Source organism: Grammomys surdaster, unplaced genomic scaffold (genome assembly GCF_004785775.1).
Source record: "Grammomys surdaster isolate TR1022 unplaced genomic scaffold, NIH_TR_1.0 207, whole genome shotgun sequence".
Lineage (NCBI taxonomy): Eukaryota > Metazoa > Chordata > Mammalia > Rodentia > Muridae > Grammomys > Grammomys surdaster.
This window is the reverse complement of record NW_021604652.1, coordinates 2,724,902-2,750,678: the sequence shown is the minus strand read 5'-3', so window position 1 is coordinate 2,750,678 and position 25,777 is coordinate 2,724,902. Positions and strand designations below refer to the sequence as shown.

At 42.9% G+C, this 25,777-nt stretch overlaps 1 protein-coding gene across 1 annotated transcript in view; it reads right to left on the bottom strand.

Annotated features, from left to right (window-relative positions):
- The window catches only part of LOC114624513, a 111,568-nt gene that overhangs the window by 36,442 nt on the left and 49,349 nt on the right, over window positions 1–25,777 (bottom strand). Inside the window, exon 6 of the mRNA XM_028771454.1 lies at window positions 24,817–25,027. Coding sequence (XP_028627287.1) covers window positions 24,817–25,027 — 211 coding nt within the window. The remainder of the gene's footprint in view (window positions 1–24,816; window positions 25,028–25,777) is intronic.

The window sequence follows — 25,777 nt, the reverse complement described above, 5'->3', positions numbered from 1 at the left end:
ATGGGGGAAGGGAAAAGGGGGAACATAATCAGGTTTTGGTGGTGGTGGACAGGACTGAAGCCCTGAGGACCAGCAGAATGAATGGAAACAGGCAACCTCGGGAGGTGGGAGGTGGGAGGTGAGGGAACACTTTACAATGTACCAGAGACCTGGGAGGTGAGGGATGAATTGGTTTCTTACATGGTAAAGTTTGAAAGGCTGTTAAAGGTCCCTGTATTTCCTATATACTTCACAATTTCTGCTAATTGTTGTCAAAAAAGGAATCACCTTCAGGAAAAAAGCCCCCAGAGGTAACAGAGGGGTGCACTTAGTGTATCCGAACCCCTTCACTGATTTAGGGTCATGAGAACAAGAAGGGATTAAGCTCTGGGAATCTGACATCAGACTGCCATGTTCTGAACACCCTGGGTGATTCTCCTTCTAGGGTCTAACTTCCCATAGTAAAGTGGATTTGTGCCATACAGTTTCAGTGCTCCTGGTGCTGCTTTTCCACAGCAGATACCATCCTTGGCCTGCGGTCACTATGTCCAGGGGATCTCCAGGAGCACAAATGGTATTGTTATGTCAGTTGTCAAGATTGTCCTTTACACAATGGAGTACTACACAGCTATTAAAAACAATGAATTCATGAAATTCTTAGGCAAATGGATGGAGCTAGAAAATATCATCCTGAGTGAGGTAACCCAAATCACAAAAGAACACACATGACATGCACTCACTGATAAGTGGATATAAGCTCACATGCTCATAATACCCAAGATACAGTTCACAGACCACATGAAGTTCAAGAAGAAGGAAGACTATAGTGTGGGTGCTTCCATCCTTCTTAGAAAGGGGAACAAAATACTCACAGGAGCAAATACAGAGACAAAGTGTGGAGCAGAGACTGGAGGAAAGGTCATCCAAAGACAGCTCCACCTGGGGATCCATCCCACATGCAGTCACCAAACCTGACACTATTGTGGATGCCAAGAAGTGCTTGCTGACAGGAGCCTGATATAGCTGTCTCCTGAGAGGCTCTGCCAAAGCCTGACAAATACAGAGGGGATGTTTACAGCCAACCATTAGACTGAGCACAGGGTCCCCAATGGAGTCCTCAGTAGAGGAGTTAGAAAAAAGGACTGAAGGAGCTGAAGGGGTTTGCAACACCATAGGAAGAACAATAATATCAACCAACCAGACCCCCCCAGAGCTCCCAGGGACTAAACCACCAACCAACGAGTTCACATGGAGGGACCCATGGCTCCAGCTGCACATATAGCAGAGGATGCCCTTGTCGGGCATCAATGGGAGGATAGGCCCTTGGTCCTGTGAAGGCTCAATGTCTCAACATAGAGGAATTCGAGGGCAGAGAGGTGGGATGTGGAGCGGTGGGCTGTGAGAGACAGCTAGGTACCTGGTCGAGCACAGGCCTTGAACTCCAGAGACCCTAAAGGGACAGTAAGTATTCAGCCTTGCTCCTGGGCCCTGGTTCCTTTCACTTAGGACAGCCCTCTACAGCCCCTCCCAAAGAGAGGTTTGTATCAGGGAGCACAGATAGAGGGCATGACTACAGGATGCAGAGCCTTAAGAGATCTCCATATTCATGAGCTACCTAAAGGTCAGAGGGCATAGCCAATTGGCATAGCCAATTCCCAGATCCTCCTCCTACTTGCAAAAGGTATTTAACCCCAGGCCGACCCTGAGAACACAAGGTACAGCTTTGTCCACTTTCCACCATCACAGTAAACCTTTTAAAACCATGGACTACCTCTTACTTTTGGAGCCCACCTTGGGGTGCCGTGAAGAAGGTCTTCAACTACCAAGCTGTAGTCTAATCTCCCACAGAGTACTTCTCTACGTTCCAGCCATGGAGAGGCTGCCAACCCAAGTAGAACTAGCCGAGCCAGCCATGACCCAGCTAAGAGAGTTGCCTCAACCAAGAGTCTCATTTCCCTGCAGACCACCACTGGAGCCTCTCCCCTTCACCCCTTTCAGCTGTGGGGCAGTTCATCCCATATGCCCCCAGTCTCAACTCTTCAGTGGCCTCTCAGTGGTGCCTAAGACCCCAAGAGTCTGAGACAAGTCAATTCCCACTCATCTTCTTGCCCAGGGGTCCCCAACTCAAGAGCTCTGGTCCCCCAACCCAAGAGCTCCGACCCACATAGGACCTCAGATTGAGATCTCCCCATACCTGGAGTAGAGCTCTGTGGCTTCCCATAGCCCGGTGTCTGCCCAGTGCCATGGAGTGAATTCAGTCAAATTCTTGCGCTTCTGCCCCCGACCCGTATTTCCAGACGCCTGCGGCGGCATACATGCAAGACCCATGCCCACGCTCAAGCTATAGACTCACAGTGGAAGTGGGTGGGTGGGTGGGGGAACACCCTCATAGAAGTAGGGGAGGGGGGATGGGATAAGGGGTTTCAGGGGAATGGAAACCAGGAAAGGGGATAACGTTTGAAATGTAAATAAAGAAAATATCCAATAAAAAATAAAAATAGAAATAGATTGTCCTTGCAAATATTCACCAGTTGTGCCATGAACCTTTCTGTCCTGATGATCCTTGGGACTATTACTACTTTTGTTCCAATTAGATATTCCCTGTGCCCTACTAGGAATGACTTTGGATCTCTCCCAATTAAGAATCTGCCTGCTTTGTGACTGCCTTTTATGTTACATGTGTTACTTGTTGCAACCTTGAACCCTTAGCTTCATGTTGTTAATGAACTGTAACAGGAAAGGTAGATATGCTGTTGAAAATGAGCAAGTAGTTGAAAGTCAAGATGGTGAGATCTGTTGATACCCACTGTGGAGCTCTTAAGAGTCTGAGAGAAACATGGAGGCTCTAAGGGTTGGCAGGATGGTGGAAAAGGAGTCTGCAGAGCCCGCAGTACCTTCAGAACAACTGAAAGAAAGTAAAAGGCAAGTCTTTATGGGAAGATACTTTTAAAAATTGAACTCATGAAATTGGTAAGGAAGATGGCATCTCAGCCAACAGGCTGGAATCACAAAGGTCTTACCTGATGAACTGTGGTACAACCATGCTGCTTGCCTTCCTGGCAGATGGAAATCACAGGGCAGTGGTGCAGTGGTGCCCCCTGCAGTATACAAGCTCAATAAGTGTGTCTGATGAGCCTTGGACACCAAGGACAGGTTGGTGTGTGTGTGTGTGTGTGTGCGTGTGTGTGTGTGTGTGTGTGATGGAAGCTCCTGAGGAAACATGTCATTAATGAACAGGGCTGGTCCTAGGCCCACTTGCCAGCCCCAGCTTGGAGCCACTGCATCTCCAACCTGTGTTGCTTGCCTTGTTGGGAGATGGAGAGTGGAGGCAGTAGTGCTGCCAGCAGGCTACAAGCACAGAGGTGAAGCCTGGTCCTTTAGACAACTTTTAGAGAGGCAAACATAGAGACTCGGAGGAGTGTGGCAACCAGGAGCTTGCTCAGAAACTGTCCCAGATGCCCTGCCTAGCCACAACATCACCCTGACTCCAGACAACAGCAGACTATCTGAGAGGAGCCTTGGAAATGGCCCAGTATTTATGGTACTTTGGAAACAAGAAACCTTGAACCAGATCAGTGACTCATTGCAATGAATACTTGCATGTAAAGCTGTTTGGGCAAAAAATACACTGTGTGACACACTGCTATGGCAAACAAATATGCAATAAAGAGGTGGGAAAGATAGGAAGATAGGGGAACAGAGTGGTGAGTGCTCAATGGAGAAAGATGGAACTAGAGATGCAATGGTGGTAACAGGTATGAGAGAAGACTGTGATGAATGAGGAATATGTACTTGCTAAATAGGGCTGACAGGGTGATGTGCAGCAGATTGGATCTTGGGCAGACTTAGCCTCCAAATGCACTAACCAGCTGCATGATCACCTCTGAGCAAAGATAGGATATTGGAAATGAAGAATGGATTGGATCCCATGCCCCAAAAGGCCTCTGTGTTCCATGCTGCCCCTAAAAGCCACGCTGTTATCCATGATCTACTGCCCCAGATTGTATTGAAACTTGAGGTTCATGTGGATGTCCATGGGCTGGGCTGCCACTGGGAGGCAGGTTGATGTGAGTGGCCTATCCTTCCAAGGAAGGCCATGTTGGGGTTCACAATCTTGCTGTGGCAGAAGGCCATGATGATGTCTATGGTCTGTACTGCCACCAGAGAGCATGCTGAGGTCCATGAGATTCGTTAACACGAAGACCATGTGGATGTCCATGGCCCATACTGTTGCTAGAAACCATGTGCATCCAGGTCCCACTGACTGTAAAGGGAAAGAAAGCTTCTTGTACAATGGTATCAACAACTGCAGACTCACAATTGTAAAAGAGAAGGCTTCTGTGACAACCCCTATCTATACCCCACCTCACCCAAAAAAGAAACAACCTAGACAGAAAAACATTGAAGAGAACTCTTAAAAATTGTGATATTAATGCTGAAGGGTAGCTCTCCACAATTGATGGCTTCTAGTGGGATGTGGGTGGAGAAAGACTCAGTTTTTTTTCAGGGGTTGGCCTGCTCCAGTGTGTGTATGGGCAACAGAAATTGGACTTGGTTTTTATTTTTTGTTCCCTCCTCCTCTTTCTCCTCCTCCTCCCCCTCCTCCTCCTACTCTTTCTCCTCCTCCTCTCCTACTCCTCTGCCTCCTCATCCTCCTTCTTCTTGTCACAAGGGCGGTGGGGTCAGACATGGGAGGACTGAGAAGTGAGTGTGATTGGGATACATGATGTAAAATTCTCAAATAATCAATAAAAATATTATGTTGGAGGGAAAAAAAAAACACGGTCAAATAGATGTCAAGTAGCAGTGGCCTGAATGCAAGCCCAGCACATGTCTGAAACCTTGCTGGCCAACTCTAGAAGGACCCATGAGTTGCATGTAACCTGTTTTGGTTGGGTGATATTATATTTCAGGACCAAGTCACAGGTGTGAAGCTTATATAACCAGAGTTGTTTCCCCTAAAGGCCTTCAGTCTGCCCATCTGGCTATTAGATAGGAATGTGGTGAATACCTGTGAGCTCTCTGTCAGCCATGGCTAATGATAGGTTTGGCTTCTGAAGGTTCTGAGAGTTTTTAAATCTCTTAAATACTATATCAGGACTGTTAATGTGATCTGTGGTTCTCATAAGTTGAGGATGAAGAATAGGCTGTGATTAACAAGAGTCCCCTGGGGTGAAAGTTTTGCTTTAGGGACAATAGATACTGGTTATCTGGGGCTGAAGATCAGCTGCAACTAATAAAGAGATCGAGGTCATTGAGATGAATCATCTGGAAAGTATTTCTTCAGGATCAGTACACAGATACTGTAGTCCGGAGGGGCCAAAGCTGCATTTTATGCTGTCAGCCCAGCTTTGTAATATCTAAGAGTCTCCTATGTGGTACTGGTGTTGGTGGTATAAAAGTTCCAGGAAATGGCAGGACTGTGGGATGACCACTAAGTACAGCAGCAGTTATGGAGTAAAGCTAGACTAAACCTATGATATGAGTTACATACATACAGAGAGTAGAGCCAAAGAATTGTAATTACTCAGGCCCTTTAGGTCCCAGAAAATTACAAATGCATCCCATACATTGGACACTAAGCTATTTTTGATGGTAATTGTTACCTGGTTCTTCTCTCTTGGAGCTATAATTCTAATTGTTGTCTGATTTCTGCATATGGATTAGAACTTCTGAATTGGTAGATGGATGGGCTCCAGAATGAGATGGGCTTCCCCTAAGTGTATCAATGGGCTAATGAGCTGGAGCCTACATGATTTTATTCCTGCATCTGGTTCTGTCTCCAGTTCTGTGTCTGATCACTAGATTATATGAGGCTGGAATTTGGGTGAATGGAGCTTCTGGTTTCTCTCAGAGCTTGTATAATTTACTAAAGGAGGACATTAAGAGATGGCCCAGGATTGAGCCATTGGTAAGGCATGGAAATCCCACAACTTAGGACCTCTCCAGGAGTTAAATAGACCATACTAATGGCTCCCTGCTCAAAGACTGGGCATACCCACCCAGATGAACAAGGAAGTGAGGATAGGGAAAGGGCAATTCTGATCCAAGACTTCTCTATCATTCCTTCCTCCTGTATGGTTCAGGAGTCCGATGGAAGTGGAGGAAAGGCAGTGGGAGAATGGAACATGAACGCCTCTTTTATCTATATGTGTGTTTCCTTAATTTGTGGAAGTTTTCTTCTATGATCTCATTGATTTAGGGGTTCTTCATCCTCTTCTATTCTTATAACTCAGAAGTTTGGTCTTTTTATGATGTTCCACATTTTCTGCATATTCCTTTTTTGTGTGTTTCTTTTCCTTTTTGCACATTATTTGCCTATTTGGTCTAGTTCTCTATTTTCAAGCCCTGATATTCTATCTTCTGTTTGAATTATTCTGCTTGTTAAGCTTTTGCTATGGAGTTTGTGACCCCTGGGAAGGACTTTTAAAGGCAAAACCACACAAAGACCTTCAGTATCTATGTAAGCAAGTAAAACTGTTCTGTTCTGCTAAGCTAAGTGATTAAGGCAACTCAAAACAATCTTTGGGTATCTGTGTAAGCAAGTTACAGAAGCAAAAAATGTCAACCCCCAGACAAAGGCACGAAGGCATTCTTATAGTGAACTGAGGTAACTTTCTAGAAGGATTAGGTAATCTTCACAAGTGGTCAGTGGTCTGCATTTCTAGCACATGAATGTTTAACCATAGGGTGAGATAAGGCTTCCCAGAGCAGATGGCCCATTCTGAGATAAGATAGTTCCCCATTTTTGTGGCTACCCCAGGCTGTTCTGTGGGAGGGGGTTTTATGACCTTGTTTCTGGATTTTATGGTCTGTTCCTGGAACTGGTGCCTTATGGCCTTCTTTTATTTTAATTTTTTATTGGATATTTTCTTTATTTACATTTCAAATGTTATCTCCTTTTCCAGTCCCCCCTCCCTGAAATCTCCTATCCCATCCCCTCTCCCCTGCTTGTATGAGGGTGTTCGCCCACCCACCCACCCACTCCCACTTCCCTGCCCTTGAATTTCCCTACACTGGGGCATCAAGCCTTCACAGGACCTAGAGCTTCCCTCTCCTCCCATTGATGCCCAACAAGGCCATCCTCTAATACATATGTATCTGGAGCCATGGGTCCCTCCATGTGTATTCTTTAGTTGGTGATTTACTCCCTGGGAGCTCTAGGGGTTCTGGTTGGTTGATATTGTTGCTCTTCCTATGGGTTTGCAAACCACTTCAGCTCCTTCTTTTCAAAATCAGGCCTGATCCTTAAATGGGGACAAATGGGGTTCATGTTGTCCTTTCATCAGGGTTACTGGGAACTTATCTTACAGGGACCAGAGTCAGAGACAGTCAGTCTTCTGTAGACATAACACTTTCCCTTGAGTTTTCTAGTTAGATTATTAGCTTGGGTTTTTTTTTTTGTTTCTTTGTTTTTTTTTTTTCAATTCCACCTTAATTTCAGCTTGAGTTCTCTTCAGTGTTTCTTCTTTGTTGAATTCTGTTTTCAAGTCCTGGATTGTCTCTGTCATGTCATTTCCATCAGCTTTATGTTTGTATTTTCTTGAGTATCACTCAGGAGTTATTTTCTTTTAAAATTCAATCTGTTTAAGTTCATTGAGCTATGTCTTTGCATCTTCTTAAATTCTTTGCCCTCTTTGATAAAGTTTTTGTTGTTCTTTTAAATTCTGCATCCTGGGATTCAAGATGGCAGCAGCTGCCAGCACCCAAGGGACCTTGGAGCAGCTGTAAGAAGGCTGAAAGACCCATGGAGGCTTCAAGGGGAGACAAAGCAGAAGATGAGTCTGCAGAGTGTACAGTATCACATGAACAACTAAAAAAGGCAAGTCTTACGGGAAGATGCTTTAAAAAGTGGTCTCATGAAATGGGAAAGAAAGATGGCAGAGTGGAGCCATGTGCTCAACAGAGTGGCAAAACCAGAGATGTTGCAATAGCAATGGGTATGCAGACAAAGGAGTTTGTCATTTCGAAGTAGGGCTGGTCCTCAGCCCACCAGAAGCTACATTGAACCACTGTTGCTGTATCTTGCACTGCCCACTTTGCTGGGGAAGAAGAGCAGGGAGCCAGTGGCACTGCCCACAGACTAAAAGCATAATGGTCATACTGGGTGAGTTGGCCAGGCAGTCAGCACTGAGGGAAGAGAGGTGGGCAGCAGCCTGGACCTTGTTCAAATCCTGTCCTGGATGTACTACGCAGCCACAAAATCACCCTAACTTTGGGCAACAACAGGTTATTCTAGACGAGTCTCAGCAATAGCCTAGTATTTATGGTGCTTCAGAAATCAGAAATCTTGAACCAGACCAATGACTCATTGCAATAAATATTTGCTTATAAAATTATTTGGGGTATATATACATAAATACAACAGTTTGTAATCCCACTTTGAAGGATGAACGTGCAATAGAGAGGTGAGAAAGATAGCAGAATGGAGGGTAAGTATGCAGGAGAGAGAGGCAGAACCAAAAGATGCCTTGGGGAAACTGACAGGCATAGGATCACAGCTGCACTGAGAAAATGAGTGTGTTATTACTGAGTAGGGCCTTCAGGATGGGTGGTGTGCAGAAGCCTGAAGCTCACATAGATTTTACTCTCAAATGCACTGCCCAGTCATACAGTTGCCCTGGCTCTAAGCAACAAGACAGCCAAGAGGAAATATGATTAATTTCTGATTTACAACTCCTCAAAAGACCTCCATGGTTCATGCTATGGCTAAGGGTAATGCTGGTGTCCGTGGTCTGTGCTGGCACTACAGTCTGTAGTCTTAATTCCCATGGTCCAACTTGCTTTCAGAGGCCATTTGGATGTCCATGGTCTGTGATGCTGCCTGAGACCATGTTGATGATATGGGTCTTTATTTCTGCCAGATGATATGTTGGTATTTGTGGCCTAGGCTGCCTACTGAAATCATGTTAATGTTTGTGGTACTTGTTACTTGCCAGAGGCTATGTTGATGTTTATAGTCTGAGCTCCCTCTGGAGGCCATGTTGATGTCATAGTCCCTGTTACTACTGAAAGCTATGTTGATGTCCCCTGTCTGTGTTGCTACCAGAGACCATGTTTATGTCTGTGATCAAGGCTGTTGAGGTCTACAATCCATGATCCTACTGGAAGCCATGTGCAAGTCTGCAGTCCATGTTGCAGCTGGAAACCATGTTGAATTTCATGGTCTCTCCTGTCACTGGACACCATGTGGAAGTCCACGTTCTATGCTACTGCTAACTGTTATGAGCAAGGAAGCTTCTTTTGCAGTAGTGTTCATGACTGTACACTCATAATTGAGAACAAGAGACATTGAAGGCTTCTGTGACAACATGCCCCCCTCAAAAAAAGACAGAAAGAAAGAAAGAAAGAAAGAAAGAAAGAAAGAAAGAAAGAAAGAAAGAAAGAAAGAAAGGAAGGAAGGAAGGAAGGAAGGAAGGAAGGAAGGAAGGAAGGAAGAGTCCAGATAGAAAGCTGTTGAAGAGAGTCCTTAAAAATTGGGATAAAGATGCTGAAGGGAAGTTCTCCACAATTGATGGCTTCTGGTAGGGGAGCAAGTGGGTAAGGACACTGTTAGTAGTCTGTTAAACTCCACCTCCACAGTCACCTGGCAACAGCCCAGTACGCTCCGCCCCAGAGTTACCTGGCAACAGGCAGGTAACCCTGCCCACTATAAAAGGGGATACTTGGCCCCTCCTCTCCCTCTTGCTCCTCATCCCCGCGCACCTGCAGGTTGTCTCCCCTCCCCCCCCTTCCCTTCCCCCTCTTTCCACGTGGTCATGGCCGGCCTCTATCCTCTCTTCTCTCTCTCCTGCTCTCCCACCCTCTTAATAAACCTCTACTCCTCTCTACTTCTCTCTCTCCCACTCTCTTAATAAACTCTCCCTCGTGGAACCATCTTGGCTTGCTGTGATCTGTCCAAGCTGCCCGTGACAATTTATTAGTGCCGTGACTCAGATACGAAGACTTCGGGGACCTCAGCTGCTGCTACTGTACAAGATGGACACAACGACCACTCGGACTTCATCTGCTGCTACCCGCCACCACTGAGCGGGTGAATTAACATCTGCTGCTACAACCCCTGTCCCGTGCTGCTGCGAGGCTTGCCAAACTTCCACCATGTGAGCTGAGCCGCTGCGGCTGCACGTGTGATGCTCTGCCATGTGGGCCGGGTACCACTTCCTGATATCAGACTGCACAAACTCACAAACAGACATCGATTAATTGGTAAGGAGTTTCCGTTCGGCTTGAGGGACCCTGAACACCGGGTTAGCGCCTGGCCAGCGCTTCCTGGACTAAGGGTTTGGCTTTTCATGGCCCCAGTCCATATGGCCTCGAGCTGATCTGCCACTTAGGACATTGGCCCGTTGGGTGGTCTTTCCCCTCTCGGAAATAGCTCGTAACCCCTCCTCAGCTCTTGCAGCTCCACAGAAAACTGGTACAAGGCGAGCTATATCCTGACTGGCTAACTTCTGGTGGGCTAGCCCAGTCGAGGCCCTTATTTGATCGCGCGACGGCCCGATTATTATAAGCAGTGTCTGATTGCTTTGTTGCTGGCTTATCATTCAGGACGCTGGCTGATAGCCTGTAACAACCATCACCCAATGGGCAATACATTGTCTTCTTCCGTACCCACAGACACATACTGCCAGCAGTCTGATAACTGGAAAAAAATCCCTATACCCCTTTCCATGTGTTCTGCCTGCTCCCCACACCTCTTTCTAATTTTTCTTTTTAATTAAACCAAAATGGGGGAATTACTGTGACTCTAGCGGATGTCTGCAGGTTCCACACACACTAGCCTAGAACTGGTAAGCTTCCTCATTCCCCACTGGCCAGAGTAACCCTCCACATGGTCCCAGGGAAGATTCCTTGAGCTAGAGTGCCCTTCCCTGAACCCTGTCCTTCCCTGAACCTCTCTAAGACGGCTCCCCTTGGATGAGACACTTCCCCTCTTCCTCTTGAGACAGTTTCTCGCCGCTGAGTACCCCAGGCCAGGCCTGGACAGACTGTTTTCTCTGCCTCAGGAGCACTGGCTCCGACCATAGTCCCCAGGTGTCTCTTCCAAGGGCCAGTCTTTTGCGCCCTTTTCCCTTTCCCCTCCTTCATCATTTGCGGGTCGACTGGAACCTCAGTTCCAGCACCTTGCCTGGAAAGCTAGTGGGTCCAGGGCCCAGCTAGCTCCCCTCTTCTCCTGCGATCGGTCAGCCGGTTCCCCTGGTCCCTTCCCTCTATGGTTCTTAGCTCTGCTCTGGGTTGTCCCCTTACATCCTGCCACCTGTGACCTGTAAACGTTGGGGTGATAATGGGACATGCTTGCTTTTCTTTACTCACTGCTGCCAGAGACACTGAGCAGCGACTTCCGGCTGCCAGCAGGAAGACCCGCCCTGCAGCTGTGCTGCCGCCCCGAAGACCTGACCCTCCTGCAGCAACTGTGGCTCATAGTCCAACCTGTGACAGCCGTATGATCCAGCTTAGCCAAATTGTTTCTGTGCTAATACAAAAATGTGCTTTTCTCTTCCTATACAACCCGCCAAAGTTACTTAAGACTCTTTCCTAACCCGTTTTGATGGATTTTTATTCAGTTACAACCAATCCTTATGGCTCTCAATCTTGTCAGAAGTCTGCTAATTATATATTTTAAGTTTATGGCCAACAGAATGCCCAAAGCCTCTAACAGTTAGCCCAAGATGGTGTCAGAAGACCTGGACACCGGACTCCTAGAACATACAGCCTAGATTGTATGTGAACAAACGCAACGGGACGCCCTAAGTCAAATGACTTGGCTAAATAAAGGTAAGTCATTTCTCATATCATGCGTACCCATTCCACAGAAAAAAGCCCTGCAGCTTCTGCGCTTAAAAGCCAAACTGACTTCACCCAGAGACTATGGAAACCACGGGAACTGTTGGTTAGTAGACTCTGTCATTTTTTAAAAAAATAATATATAACTGGTAGATTGTTGTTTACTCTTTACCAGACTTCTGACTACATTGACAGCTAAGTTTTCAAAGATATTATCTGTTACCTCATTACCTAAACTCAGTTGAAAGACTACTTGTGTTAACTCATGCTGTTATCTGTTTTGTAAACTTATAAGCTACAGGAAACCCACTCAGATCTACCCCTCATGGATGCCATCCAGATAAGTACATCTGCCTAAAATTCCCACTCACTACCTATAACAAAGGGTGGGATCCCTCTGGCTTTCAAATGTACATCTTAGAAAAAAATCTTTCTCCAAGTGTTCTTAATCTTATTTCCTACATCTTGTCAAGTCCAGGTACATCCAAAACAGCTCCAGAGAAACAACCTTCAGATGCTCCATCTCCTGCCACACACATAGCTGCTTCTACTGGACCTGACCCTGGACATCAGAAAACAGCCAGCTCTTCTAAGACGGGACAAACATATCCCATATCCATTCTTCTAGGTTCCCCCTAGAGACACGTCACCCCCAATGCCAGCAGGAAGTAGCCAGATTTCACAACGACCCTATTCCTGCTTCGCCGCCACCTCTAATTTTTCTTTTTAATTAAACCAAAACGTGGGAATGTTAGTAATCTGTCTAAACTCCACCTCCACAGTCACCTGGCAACAGCCCAGTACGCTCCGCCCCAGAGTTACCTGGCAACAGGCAGGTAACCCTGCCCACTATAAAAGGGGATACTTGGCCCCTCCTCTCCCTCTTGCTCCTCGTCCCCGCGCACCTGCAGGTTGTCTCCCCTCCCCCCCTTCCCTTCCCCCTCTTTCCACGTGGTCATGGCCGGCCTCTATCCTCTCTTCTCTCTCTCCTGCTCTCCCACCCTCTTAATAAACCTCTATTCCTCTCTACTTCTCTCTCTCCCACTCTCTTAATAAACTCTCCCTCGTGGAACCATCTTGGCTTGCTGTGATCTGTCCAAGCTGCCCGTGACCTTTTAGACACAGTTATCTTTAAGGAGCTGGTCACTCAGAGTTTGATAATGCTACAGTGAGTATATGGGAAATGAAATTGGACTTGGAATATTTTTTCTTTTGAAAAAAGGGCACAAGGAGGGGAAGGTGAACCTGAGAGGAATGAGAAGCAAGTGTAATTGGGGTGTGTTGTGTGAAATTCTTAAATAATCAATAAAAAATACTATGTTGGAAAAACAAAAAAATTCTGCATTCTCGCTGGGTGGTGGTGGTGCATGCCTTTAATCCCAGCACTTGGGAGGCAGAGGCAGGCGGATTTCTGAGTTCGAGGCCAGCCTGGGCTACACAGAGAAACCCTGTCTCGAAAAAAAAAAAAAAGAAAATTCTGCATTCCGGGTTTCATCTAAGTAACTCCCAATAGAGAACATTTCTATAGGGCTGCTGGGTTAGAGTGGGTAAATACTGACTTGATCTTTCATATTGTTTATATTTTTGAAATGCAATGTGGCCAAAGGCACTTCTTTTATTAGTTCTATTATTCTTCTTTTATTAGGTCTGATATGAACATACCAGGCTGAACCAGATCTCAGGATTTGTGGGCCAGGATGGGCCTGAAGGTTGTATATGGCTAAGAGAGAATGAAGTTAGGTAGAAAGGGGGCTGGGTTGGAGTGCAGAATGTACATCCTGATCCAAGCATGGAGTTTGGAGGTAGATATGGAGTTTCGAGAAGGTGCATGAAAGGGAGAAATGGGTGGGATCACCTGCCTAGATGCTGGCACAAGGTATGCAGGCCTGGCTTGGCTGAGTGGTTGGATGGGCATGCAAGGGGTCTTTAGGCTATGGGAAGACAGCATGAGTAGTGGCCAAAAACATGTAGGTTACAAACAATGCACGCAGGCGTGGCCATACTAAGATAGGGTATTGGGGGGATCCAGGCTAGATCTTGGGATTTGGAGAGGTTTTATAGTGGGAAGATTAAGCATATTCTCCAAGCTGGGCCATGGCACAAGATTTACAGACCTGGCTGGGCAGAAAAGTTGGATGTGGCTCACAAGTGGCTTGTTGGTTGTGGGTTGGAAGTGTGGGTCATGTCTAGAGCCTGGAAGTTGGGGAGTAGCACAAAGTACCAGTGGCCAGACTAGGCTTCAACACTGGACATGGGATCCAGGTTATGTATGGAAAGAGTGGAAGGGAGGATCAAGAAGACTCAACTGTATAGCCCTTAGCACAAGATGTGAAGAATCTGACTGGGCAGAGAGGTTGTACGTGGCATCGAAGGACCCTGTAGGTTGTGGACAAGTGATGGACATATTTCCTGGAGCCTAGGAGTTGGAGATAGCACCAGCAGTGGTGAGCATACGAGGTTGGGGCCTCAACTATCTTTCTTATACAGCTCAGGCCCACATGCCCAGGAATGTCACAACTCACAATGCGTTGGACTTCCTACATCAATCATTTGTTAAGAAAATGTACCACAGACACACCAGCAGGCCAATATTATGGAGGTAATTCCTCAGCTGAGATTCTTTCTTACCAGGTGACTTTAGTTTGTGTCAAGTTAGCAAAAACTAGCCAGTACAGATGTCTTGGCTTAATGAGTGTTAACAAACACTTAAGAAGAAAACTAGAAAATGAAGTCCTAAATATGGTGGTACATATCTGTAACCACTGCACTCTGGAAACTTGGAGCAGGAAAAGCATGTATTCAAAGTGAGTCTGGACTACAAAGGAACAGACAGTATCCAAAAAGGAAGACAAACTTTCTTTGTTTTATAAAGACAGTGTGAAGCAGATACCAAAACAACAAACACAAATTACAAGAAAAGAAAATGGCAGTGTCCCTTAAAAGTGTTGGTATTAAAATCCTTATCATATTAAATTCTGTGTCTATTAAAGTATTATACATGGACTAGATAGATGAATCATGTTAGGAGCCCTTACTGAGCAATCATGAAGACTAAAGCTCAGATCTCAGCACTCATGTAAAAAGACAGGCATCCAATGCATGCCTATAACCCTGGCACTGAAGCAGAAAAAGTATTGTCGGCAGTTACTAGCTTCTAGACTAGCTGAGAAAATGTGAGCCATGGGTTTAGGAGGAATCCAGTCTCAAAAGAATAGGTCGAGAGTGATAGAAGAGAATATTCTTCAGCCCTAAATGGGATGTCTCTATCAAATCCCTTCCTCCAGGGCTCAGGGAAACCCACAGAAAAGGAGGCAGAAAGAAGGTAAGGGCCAGAAGGGATGAAGGACTCCAAGAAAACGGTCATCTAAATCAAGCAAGCAAAGCACATATGAACTCACAGATACTGAAGCAGCATGCACAGGGCCTGCATGGGTCTGCGCCAGGTCCTCTGTGTATATAGTATGGATTCCAGTTTAGTATTTTTATGGGATTCCTGAGTGTGTGAATAAGTGGGTCTCAATGATTCTTGTGCCTTCTCTAGAGCTCTTTTACTTCTGTTGGGTTGCCTTGTCTATCTTCAATGGGATGAGTTTTGTTTTATCTTATTACATTTTATTTTGTTTTGTTTTGTTATGTCTTAGAAACCTATTATTTTCTAATGAGAGACACAAGAAGACTGGAACCAGATGGGAGGGAATGTTGGGAGGAACTGCGAAGAGTAACTGACAGAGAGAAGCTGTAATCAGGATATATTGTTTGAGAAAAGAATCTATTTTTAATAAAAGGGGGAACTATAATTAAACAAAATTTTAAAAATAAGAAAAATAATCAGAAAAAAACCTGAAATTCAAGGCTTCAATATTGGAAAGGAAAAAGTAAATGTACAAATGACATAATATATAGGAAAACTCCTAAATATTACACAAAACACTATAGAATTCAGTAAAGTTCCAATATAAAATAAAATAGTTGCATTTCCATGCACTAACAACAAAAAAATCAAAAAAGTAAATTTAAAAATTCCACAGTTCAATTTATAATAACATTAGAAAACAATAAAATATTTGAGAATTAATTTAACTAACAAAGCAGAAAACTTGTACACTATTAATTCCAGAACAGGACTGAGAGAAACTCAGTGGGATATAAATGGAGACATCCATTGTTTTTAATAGCTGACTAATACTCCATTGTGTAAATGTACCACATTTTTTGTATCCATTCCTCTGTTGAAGGACATCTGGGTTCTTTCCAGCTTCTGGCTATTATAAATAAGGATATTATGAACATAGTGGAACATATGTCCTTGTTATATGTTGGAGCATCTTCTGGCTATATGCCCAGGAGTGGTATAGCTGGGTCTTCAGCTATGTGCAATTTTCTGAGGAACCACTAGACTGATTTCCAGAGTGGTTGCACCATCTTGCAATCCCACCAGCAATGGAAGAGTGTTCCTCTTTCTCCACATCCTCGACAGCATCTGCTATCACCTGAGGTTTTTATCTTAGCCATTCTGATTGGTGTGAGGTGGAATCTCAGGGTTGTTTTGATTTGCATTTGTTTCCCTGGTGATTAAGGATGTTAAACATTTCTTTAGGTGCTTTTTGATCATTCAAGTTTCCTCAATTGAGACTTCTTTGTTTAGCTCTGTACCCCATTTTTAATAGGGTTATTTGGTTGTCTAGAGTCTAATTTCTTGAGTTCTTTGTATTTATTGGATATTAGTCCTCTATCAGATGTGGGATTGGTAAAGATCTTTCCCAATCTGTTAGTTGCCATTTTGTCCTATTGATGGTGTCCTTTGCCTTACAGAAACTTTGCAATTTTACGAGGTCCCATTTGTCAATTCTTGATCTTTGAGCATAAGCCATTGGTGTTCTGTTCAGGAACTTCGAGAAATTCTTAGGTAAATGGATGGAACTAGAAAATATCATCCTGAGTGAGGTAACCCAATCACAAAAGAACACACATGGTATTCACTCACTGATAATTGGATATTAGTCCAAAAGCTTGAAATAGCCAAGATACAACTCACAGACCACATGAAGCTCATGAAGAAGGAAGACCAAGTGTGGGTGCTTCAGTCCTTCTTAGAAGGAGTAACAAAATACTCAAGGGAGCAAATATAGAGACAAAGTGTGGGACAGAAACTGAAGGAGAGGCTGCCTGGAGACCATACCACCTGAGTATCCATCCTGCATGCAGTCACCAAAGGTAGACGCTGATGTGGAAGTCAGGAAGTGCATGCTGACAGGAGCCTGATATAGATGTCTCCTTAGAGGTCTTCCAGAACCTGAAATATACAGAAGTGGATGCTCACAGCTAACCATTGAGCTGATCAAAGGGTTCCCAATGGAGGAGTTAGAGAGAAGGAGCTGAACAAGCTGAAAGGGTTTGCAGCCCCATGAGCAGATCAACAATACCAACCAACCAGAGCTCCCAGGGTCTAAACCACCAGCCTGGGAGCACATAGGGATGGACCCATGGTTCCAGCTGTATATGTATGGGAGGATGGCCTTGTTGGCATAGGTGGGAGAGGAGATCATTGGTCCCATGAAGGCTGGACACTGAGTGTGGAGGAATTCGAGGATAGGGAGGTAGGAGTGGGGGGCACATTCTCATGGAAGCAGGAGGAGGGAGGATGGGATAGGGGGTTCCTGGGTGGGGGGGCATGGGGTAAGGGGAAAACATCTGAAATGTAAATAAAATGTCCAATAAAGAAAATGGAGACATCCCATACTCATGACCTGTAATACCCTATATTGTGAAGGTGATAGTGCTACCAAAATAAACAAATTCAATCACTATAAAAATATCATGGATGATTTTGTACAAATAGAAAAAATACCCTAAAAATTCACATGAAGTCTCAAAGGACCCCTAAATAAAGTAATAAGTTTGAAAATAAAAATAGACTTCTATGACTTACACTTCCTAATGTCAAACTTATTATAAAGTTGCAATAAATGAAACAACATGGGCCTGGCATAAAGACAGACTCATAGACAAATGGAGTGGAATATAGAGACCAGGAAAAAATCTGCACATATGTGGTCAAATAATTTTTACAAAGTTTCCATGACTGCTAATTGTAGGAAGGACAGTCTTCTTGATAAATGGTGCCAGAAAAAAAAAGATATACATATCAGAAAGAATGAAAGTGTGCCAATTGTATACATATCCATTCTAGCACTGGAATGGTCTACAAATACCATATTAATTTATAGTAAGAATATGGAAGTTTAATGCTTGGACATGAAATGTAAATATACTGAATTGGTTAATATGAGTCTTAGCAAACAAAAACTCTTCAGTTTCTCTAATACGTGCAATAAAAAGCTCCTTGTCATAGTAAGGAATGGCATCACAGATTACTGATTCTTCCTTTATCCATAGGATTCTTGGCCAACATCTAGGCAATATTTGGAATAGAAAAAATTTATTTGAATATTTGCACTTATTACTGGTGAATCTTTCAATGAAATAAGCACATTCATGCAGAGGCAAGTATGTACAGATATGAAAAACATCACATTTTATCACTTTTGTATACATTGAGAGCTCAAGGAGAATTATTAAATGTCAATATGCTCATTGATGTTGGCTTCTTCTGAGAATCTATGAGCTTCTCATTCTGGATCATCCAGACTTGTATGTGTACGTGTGTGTGTGTGGGGGGGGTGATAGAGAAAGAGTGTGATTATACGAAAGCGTGTTAAGTTTGAAATATGAAATTTAATGAAAACACAGTTACTTGTCCTGATTAATTTCAGCTATCAAGTTGGCATAACATGAGTCACTGAAGGGAGTCTTGGGTGAGGGATTGATCAGATCGAATTGGTCTGTGGCCATGTCTGTGAGAGATTGTCTTGATTGATGATTGATATGGGAAGGCTCAGCTCACAGTGGGTGGGTGGTACCATCCCTAGTCATGTGGTCCTGGGATGTGTAAAATGTCTACTTGAACATGATTCAAGGACTAAGCCAGAATGCAGTTCAGAGAGTGAGTCAGCGAAGATAGTTTCTGTCTCAATTTTTGCTTGAGTTGCTGTCCTGACATCCCTTCTTGCTAGACTTGTGCTTATAAGCTTAAGTTTCCTTTCTGTGGATTGCTTTTTGTGGGGGTGGTTTATCCCAGCAACAGAATGAAACTAGAACAGAAACTGTCACTGGGAATGTAGTGTTGCTATAATGGATATGACCATGTTGTTTAATGGGGAAGACTGTAGAAAGTTCAGAACTTTAAACTAGAAAAGCTGGTAAGTACTCAGAGTTCAATGGACTGGTTTTCAAACCAGGCCTCCATTATCTGGTTTTCTCTTAACACTCTTACTGGGCAAGCGTGATTTGAAAAACCTCAAAAGGAAGCAAACTCTTTCAGGGCCATTTGAGTCAGAATCAGCTGTGGTTAATAAGAGGCCAGCATCATTAAGATGAAATCTGAGGGGCTGGTGAGATGGCTCAGCAGTTAAGAGCACTGACTGCTCTTCCTGAGGTCATGAGTTCAAATCCTCACAACCATCCATAATGAGAACTGATGCCCTCTTATGGGTGTCTGAAGACAGGTACAGTGTACTTACATATGATAGATAGATAGATAGATAGATAGATAGATAGATAGATAGATAGATGAAACCTTTGGGCTGGAGCAAGTGGGGTCGGAGTGAGAGGGAGAAGGGAAGTGGGGGGAAGATGAAATCTGAGCAGTATTTTCTCAGGATCAGCATAAGGGGGACAAGGGTATACAACAAGCCAGCAAAAAGAACTTGGCAAATAATGTGTAAGGCCTCCCACATGGCATTGGTTTTGAAGGCATGAAGGAGTCATAGAGAGCAGCAGAGGCTTGGCACTTTGTGGAAGAGTTGGAATCCCTGTAGAGATACCCGAGTGACCACTGGTGAAGTGAAGCATCAGTAACAGTAAAGAGACTCCAGTATACTGGATGTGCCAAGAGCATGGGTTGCTCACCAGGATGGTGGTGGCTGTGGAATAGAGCCAACCTGAGCTTATGTTTGAAACAAGTTGTGTGTGCTGCAGATGGCATAGCATGAGTTTTGTAGTGATTTGGAGCCCAGATGACCATGAGTGATTTCCAGATATTAGATACTGAAGCAAAGGATTTAATTCACACTACTGAATTTTGGGATGTCATTATAACTGCACACTCATATTTTTCCATTTAGGAATAATAAATTCTGTGACATATTGCTTTTATTTTACCATATTCCACACTTAAGAGACTTTGGATATTTAAATAGACCTTGGACTTTTAAAGTATTAAAATTTTTAGATTGTGGAACTTATAAAATTTGGGCCGTTGGGGACAAGAGAGATGGCTCAGGTAGGTGTTAAGAGCACTTGTTCTTGCAGAGGACCTGGGATCAGTTCCCAGCACCCACATAGTGGTTCACAACCATCACACCCAGGCATGCATGTGGTGTACAGAAATACATTCAAGTCAAAAGCTTAACCATAAAATTCAAATCTAAAAGTTGTATTGTGTTTGATCTTAATGTGAGATCTTGGAGACAAGAATGAAAGGTTATGGCTTTAAGTGGTCTGTTTTTATGTCAGGTTGACAAATGAGAAGGAGTGCTAGTCAGCTGAAACAGCCTAGAGTCCTCTGATGAAGTCTTAGCTGTGGGGTTGAGTGGATCCGGTTGGGTTCTGGCTACATCTGTGAGGAATTATCTTGACCACAAAGCTGCTTAAGGCACCTGCTTACATCAGGACTACCTTTTTTCTCACCAACCACAGACCACATGTATCCTTACACATAAAGCATGGGTTCATAAAGCATGGGGGCCTGAACAGTGATGCTTCACCCATTCCTTTTGGCTAGCATGTATGTGCTTGCACACCACTCAATGGCATACTCGAAGACAGGCTTCCATGCTTTCACAGTCAGAGACCAAAAGTTAGGCTAAACTAGTCTTCATATTCCTAAAAGAGCAAAGCCATAGAAGGCTGGGATCCTTTATGTAGAAAGGCCGTGCCCTTCCTCACAGTCCTATTGTACTTCATGTTCCATCTCAGGTTTATCTGTGCACACACAGAGAAATGGGCAGGCACACAAAAACCCACATATGTAGAGTCAGTGGAGGTATAACAGTATATGAGCAAGCAGACTATGGAGGAAGTAGGCTATATATAGTCTGCTTAAACTCCAGTTTTATTGTCTTTGAACACAGAATAGATAAACCAATAGATAATTAATAAGTGTTTATTTTTAAATGGCAGACAGAAACTGCTTCATTGTGAACATTCCTTTCTAGTTTTAAAATGTGTCATTGGGCAAATAATCTGAAGAAAATACATCTCACAGATGTGTTGTTTCTTTTTTAAATATTTTCTATTTTATCAATAAAAATCATACTTCATATTGTACATATTTATATGCTAAGCAAAGCTTAAATGTTATATACCTATAAATTGCATATAATTTTCATATAATTTTTATTTTCTATATTCTATTTGTCTCTGGTTACCACATGTTTATAGTGAGATTCCTGATATATTTGTTTGTCATTGTCTTAATCACTCATTTACTGCTGTGAAGAGACACCATGACCAAGGCAACACCTATTAAAGAAATCAGTTAACTGAGGCTTGCTTATAGTTTCAGAGGTTTAGTCCATTATCATCATGATGGGAAGCATGGTGGCATGTGGGCAGACCTGATGAAGAAATAGCTGAGAGTTCCATATCTGGATCTGCAGGCAACAGGAAGAGGGAGAAATTGGGCCTTTGAAACCTCAAGCCTACCTCCAGTGACAAACTTCCTCCAACAAGACCACATATATTCCCAGAAGGCCACACCTCCTAATTCTTCACAAGTAGTGCTGCTCCCTGATGTCTAAGCACTCAAATATGTGAGACTATGTGGGCCATCCTATTTCAAAGCACCACAGTCACCGAGCAAATAGCATCAAATAAATATTGGGCTTAGTATACACAAACTAAAAGCTATGAATATACTTGGCAATGTGAAAATACCTCAGGATTAACTGACTTTATGAGCCGTTTTATGAGCCAGGTGTGGTGGTTTGAATGAGAAATGTCCTCCATAGACTCAGGTATTTGAAAACTTGATCCCCAGTTGGTGATAATGTTTTGGGCATTTATAGGGAGTTGTAGCCCTGTTTAAGGAAGGGGCTTTGAAAGTCTATATCATAGTTTCACTTCCAGTTATCTCTTTCTGCTTCCTGCTTGCAGTTGAATATGTAATCCCTCTGCTTCCTGCTTCAGCTGTCATGTCTGCTACTTGCTTCCATGCTACCCCAACATGCTAGAATCTTGTCCTCCTAGAACTATAAGCCAGAATAAACTTTCTTTCATAAATTGCTTTGGATTGTGGTGTATCGTTTCAACAACAGAAAAGTAACTAATATACTGGTCTTGTGAATAATTTAAGTACTGCTGCTCAACTTGGCACTTAGTCTATCTTAGTATTTGCAGATATCTTGGAGACTTCTTGAAATACAAAGTGTGAACTTTTACTTCATTTACATTGGAAAATAATTAGGGTAATAGTTGCTATTAATTAGTAACTTAGTAATGTGTAGTTTTGAATATTTCACAAATACAAATATTAATAAAATAACAAAGATAGATTCATATAGTATTTATATTCAAAACTGTACATTATTACAGGGGTTGGGTTTAGAATTCAGATAGCCTGATCTTAAAGACTAGTCCCTCTGATATATAATACCAAATCCCTTATTTTTTATTATGATGTATTAAAAAGGGAAATATATATATATATATATATATATATATATCTTTTAGACTATTCCCTAGGAGGACAAAAATTCTCAGAAGTCCTTCAAAAAAGTTACCTCAAATAACCTTCTGGAGTCCAAAATCACATGAATAATTTATTTTTAAAATGCAAGTATAGATCTCTGGCTTGTTCCAGAGATGTCCCCTCAATTTCTGTTCTCTCTCTTAGCCCTCTCATCCCCACCCTCCTCTCTCTATACTAGAACCCCACCCCTGTCCCCCTCCCCACCTCTTCTCCCAACCAGATCCCTCCCTCCATCAATTCTGATGTCTATTTTATTTCTCCTTCTGAGTGACATTCAAGCATCCTCCCTTGGGCCTTCTTTCTTTTTTGGCATGCAGCTTAGTCTTCATGTAGGTCCTCTAACAATTGGATCAGGGTTGTCTGTGACTCTGTTAACTGCCTTTGAATCCCCTTCCCCTAGCTGGGCTGTCTTGATTAGCCTCAGTGAGAAAAGATGCATTTACTCCTGCTGTGACTCTAAAAAGAAGGAGAGGAAGGAATGGGGGGAGGGGATGTGAGGTGGGACTGAGAGGAGAGGGGGGCTGCAGTGACGATGTAAAGTGAATAAATAGATAAATGAAAGTATAAAAAGAATTAAGGTGAAATTATATATTTTTTTAATGTTTTAAAGATTTCTTTATTTTTTATATGCGTGGGTGTTTGGCATGCATGTATGTCTCTGTGCTATATGCACAGTTCCCAAGGAGACCAAAAGATGGTGATAAATTGCCCTGGAACTGGAGTTACAGATGATTGTAAGTCACCTGATATGCCTTCTGGGAACTGAACCCAGGTCCTTTTCAGGAACAGGAAATCCTCTTAACAAATGGGTCATCTTTCCAGCCACAAGTTTCAAAAAAAATAAAATTGTGCGTGAGAATATATGTCTGTGTCTGTGTGGGGTATATACATGTATGAGTGCAGGTGCCCATGGAAGTCAGATGAGGACGTCAGATCCCCTGAAGCTGGAGGCAGCTGAGAACTGCCTGACATGGGGGTTAGGAACAGAACCTGGGTCCTCTGCAAAAGTATTATTACTTGATGAGTCATCTCTTCAGCCTCCAAATCAAATTTTTAACATAGTTGGGACCTAAATTCTAGTACAGGACTAAGTGGTCGCCAGAGATTGAAAGCCTAACCTCAAGGCCTGAAAGACTCTGGCACTAAAGATAAATCAAAACTATGGGAGAAGTGAGAGCCTCAAATTGTTTCCCTGGGGAAAAGATGGGGGAAAAAAGGAAAATGAAAAGCAATCCCTGGTATCAAGAATCTGGGCTGGTTCATACAGGTAGGCCATGTTAGTCTCTTGTTGGATATAATTCATTTTGTAGAATAATAACCTTATACAAGGTTACTTGGAAAGTGTAATAAAATGAGACAAAGCTAGGCCACTTAATTTGTCCAAGAATATGAAAAATAAAAGAGTACTATGTCACTCTTCTTAATATCAAATACCCCCATACAGAAGCTAAAATGTGTGCATCTTTTTTTTTACATTGTGTGTGCATGCACACACATGCATCTGTGGAGGTCAGAGCACAGCTTGAAAGAGTACATTATCTCCATGCCCATGGGGGTTCTGAGGATCAAACTTATGTCATCAGGCTCAGTGTTAAGTGCCTTTCCCTCCTGAGCAATCTTGCCAGCCAGGCTCCAACTGTTTTACCAAGTGTATAGCTTTATCATTTTTCTAGTTTTCCAAGATACATCATGGCTAATATTTATTGAGCTAGTACTAATAAATGGTTCCTACTTTTGCCAAGTATCCAATCTACAGCAGCCTCCTACTTCTTTAAATATTCCACCAAAGTACACAAAGACCAAAGTCTTCACTGTGTTCTAACACTTATGGATCTATTCTAGTCTTTGTGGTATATATTATCTTTCTCTGAAAAAGCCTGGATAAAGCCTAGGTGCATTCCTTACATGCCTTTGACAGAGGACACTAACATGAAAGTAATAGCAATGGGGTCCTGGTCTGCTATCGGGGTACATCCAGACAAAGCACATTAACCATTCTACCTCACAGAGACAACAGGAAAGGCCATGGGAAGCTGCAAGGCACTAGACATTCTCTGCAAAACAGCAAGAGAATCACCCATGTTCCTGATGTTCGTTTGTTTGCTTCTTTATTTTTACAACAGTGTCTCACATAGCCCAAGCTATTATTAAATGCCTTATATAGCTGAAGCTGGCCTTGAACTCCTGATCTTCCTTCAGATATCCACTTTCCCAGTGCTGGGAATACAGGAGAATGCCCCCACCTCCAGCTTTAAAAGTATTTTTTATGTTCCTGATTTTTTTTTTAGTGATGTTATCTGTATTTACAGGATGCACATTGGCAGAATCGTTTGGTTCTTTATAGCAGTAAGTTGTCTGTTTCCCTATAGACTTCCACTTACTGCAATCCAAAAGAAAAGCACCAGAACATATATTATCATATCTGGGAGAAGATCTTGGCTTTGAAGGTCCTGCCTAGAAAGGAATAGAAAAGGTAAAGCTTTTATTTTCTTCCCCAGTTGTACCAGATAGAAGTAAGAAAAATAGGCAGTGCTAGACACTTACCTCTCTGGACTACCAGTTTAAAGAAGGAGGCATGTTCAATAGTTAAACAATAATAGACAAAGTAAGCATTTCCTTGCCACCCACAACTTCTATGTGACACAAAAGTGACCAAGAAGGTCCCTTATCCTAGGAGGATAGATGTAATTCTTCATAGAGTTTGTCAAAAGGAAAAGCCTCTTTTGGGGGGACATCTGAGTGTCCTCAAAGGACAAAAGCAAATTCATCTCTGGACAAGCTGAGCAGCTTATTCTGCTATTTCTAGTCAGTGCTGCCCTCCAGTGTCATAAAGGGATATATACAAATAACACTGTAGAAAGATAGATACGAAATTTAAAATAAAGAAGAGCACGTAGGAATCTGTTATTTGTGAAGAATACTTACATTATAAAGTAGAAATGAATTTACTGGATTTTTGTTTCCCTGCAATTCAATCTGAAAATTAAAATTAGATCAATTATAAATAATTTTGGAATATGCATGTTAGACAGTGTTGATAAATTTGCATACATGTATAAACATATAAGAATAACCTGTAGAAAAATAATTTGTAGAAAACAAATCAAAATATTAACAATGTTCATCTTTGGTGAATATGTCTTTTGGTTTTAGTTAATGTATATTTTTAATATTTTTATATGTGTCTTTCAATGAACATACTGC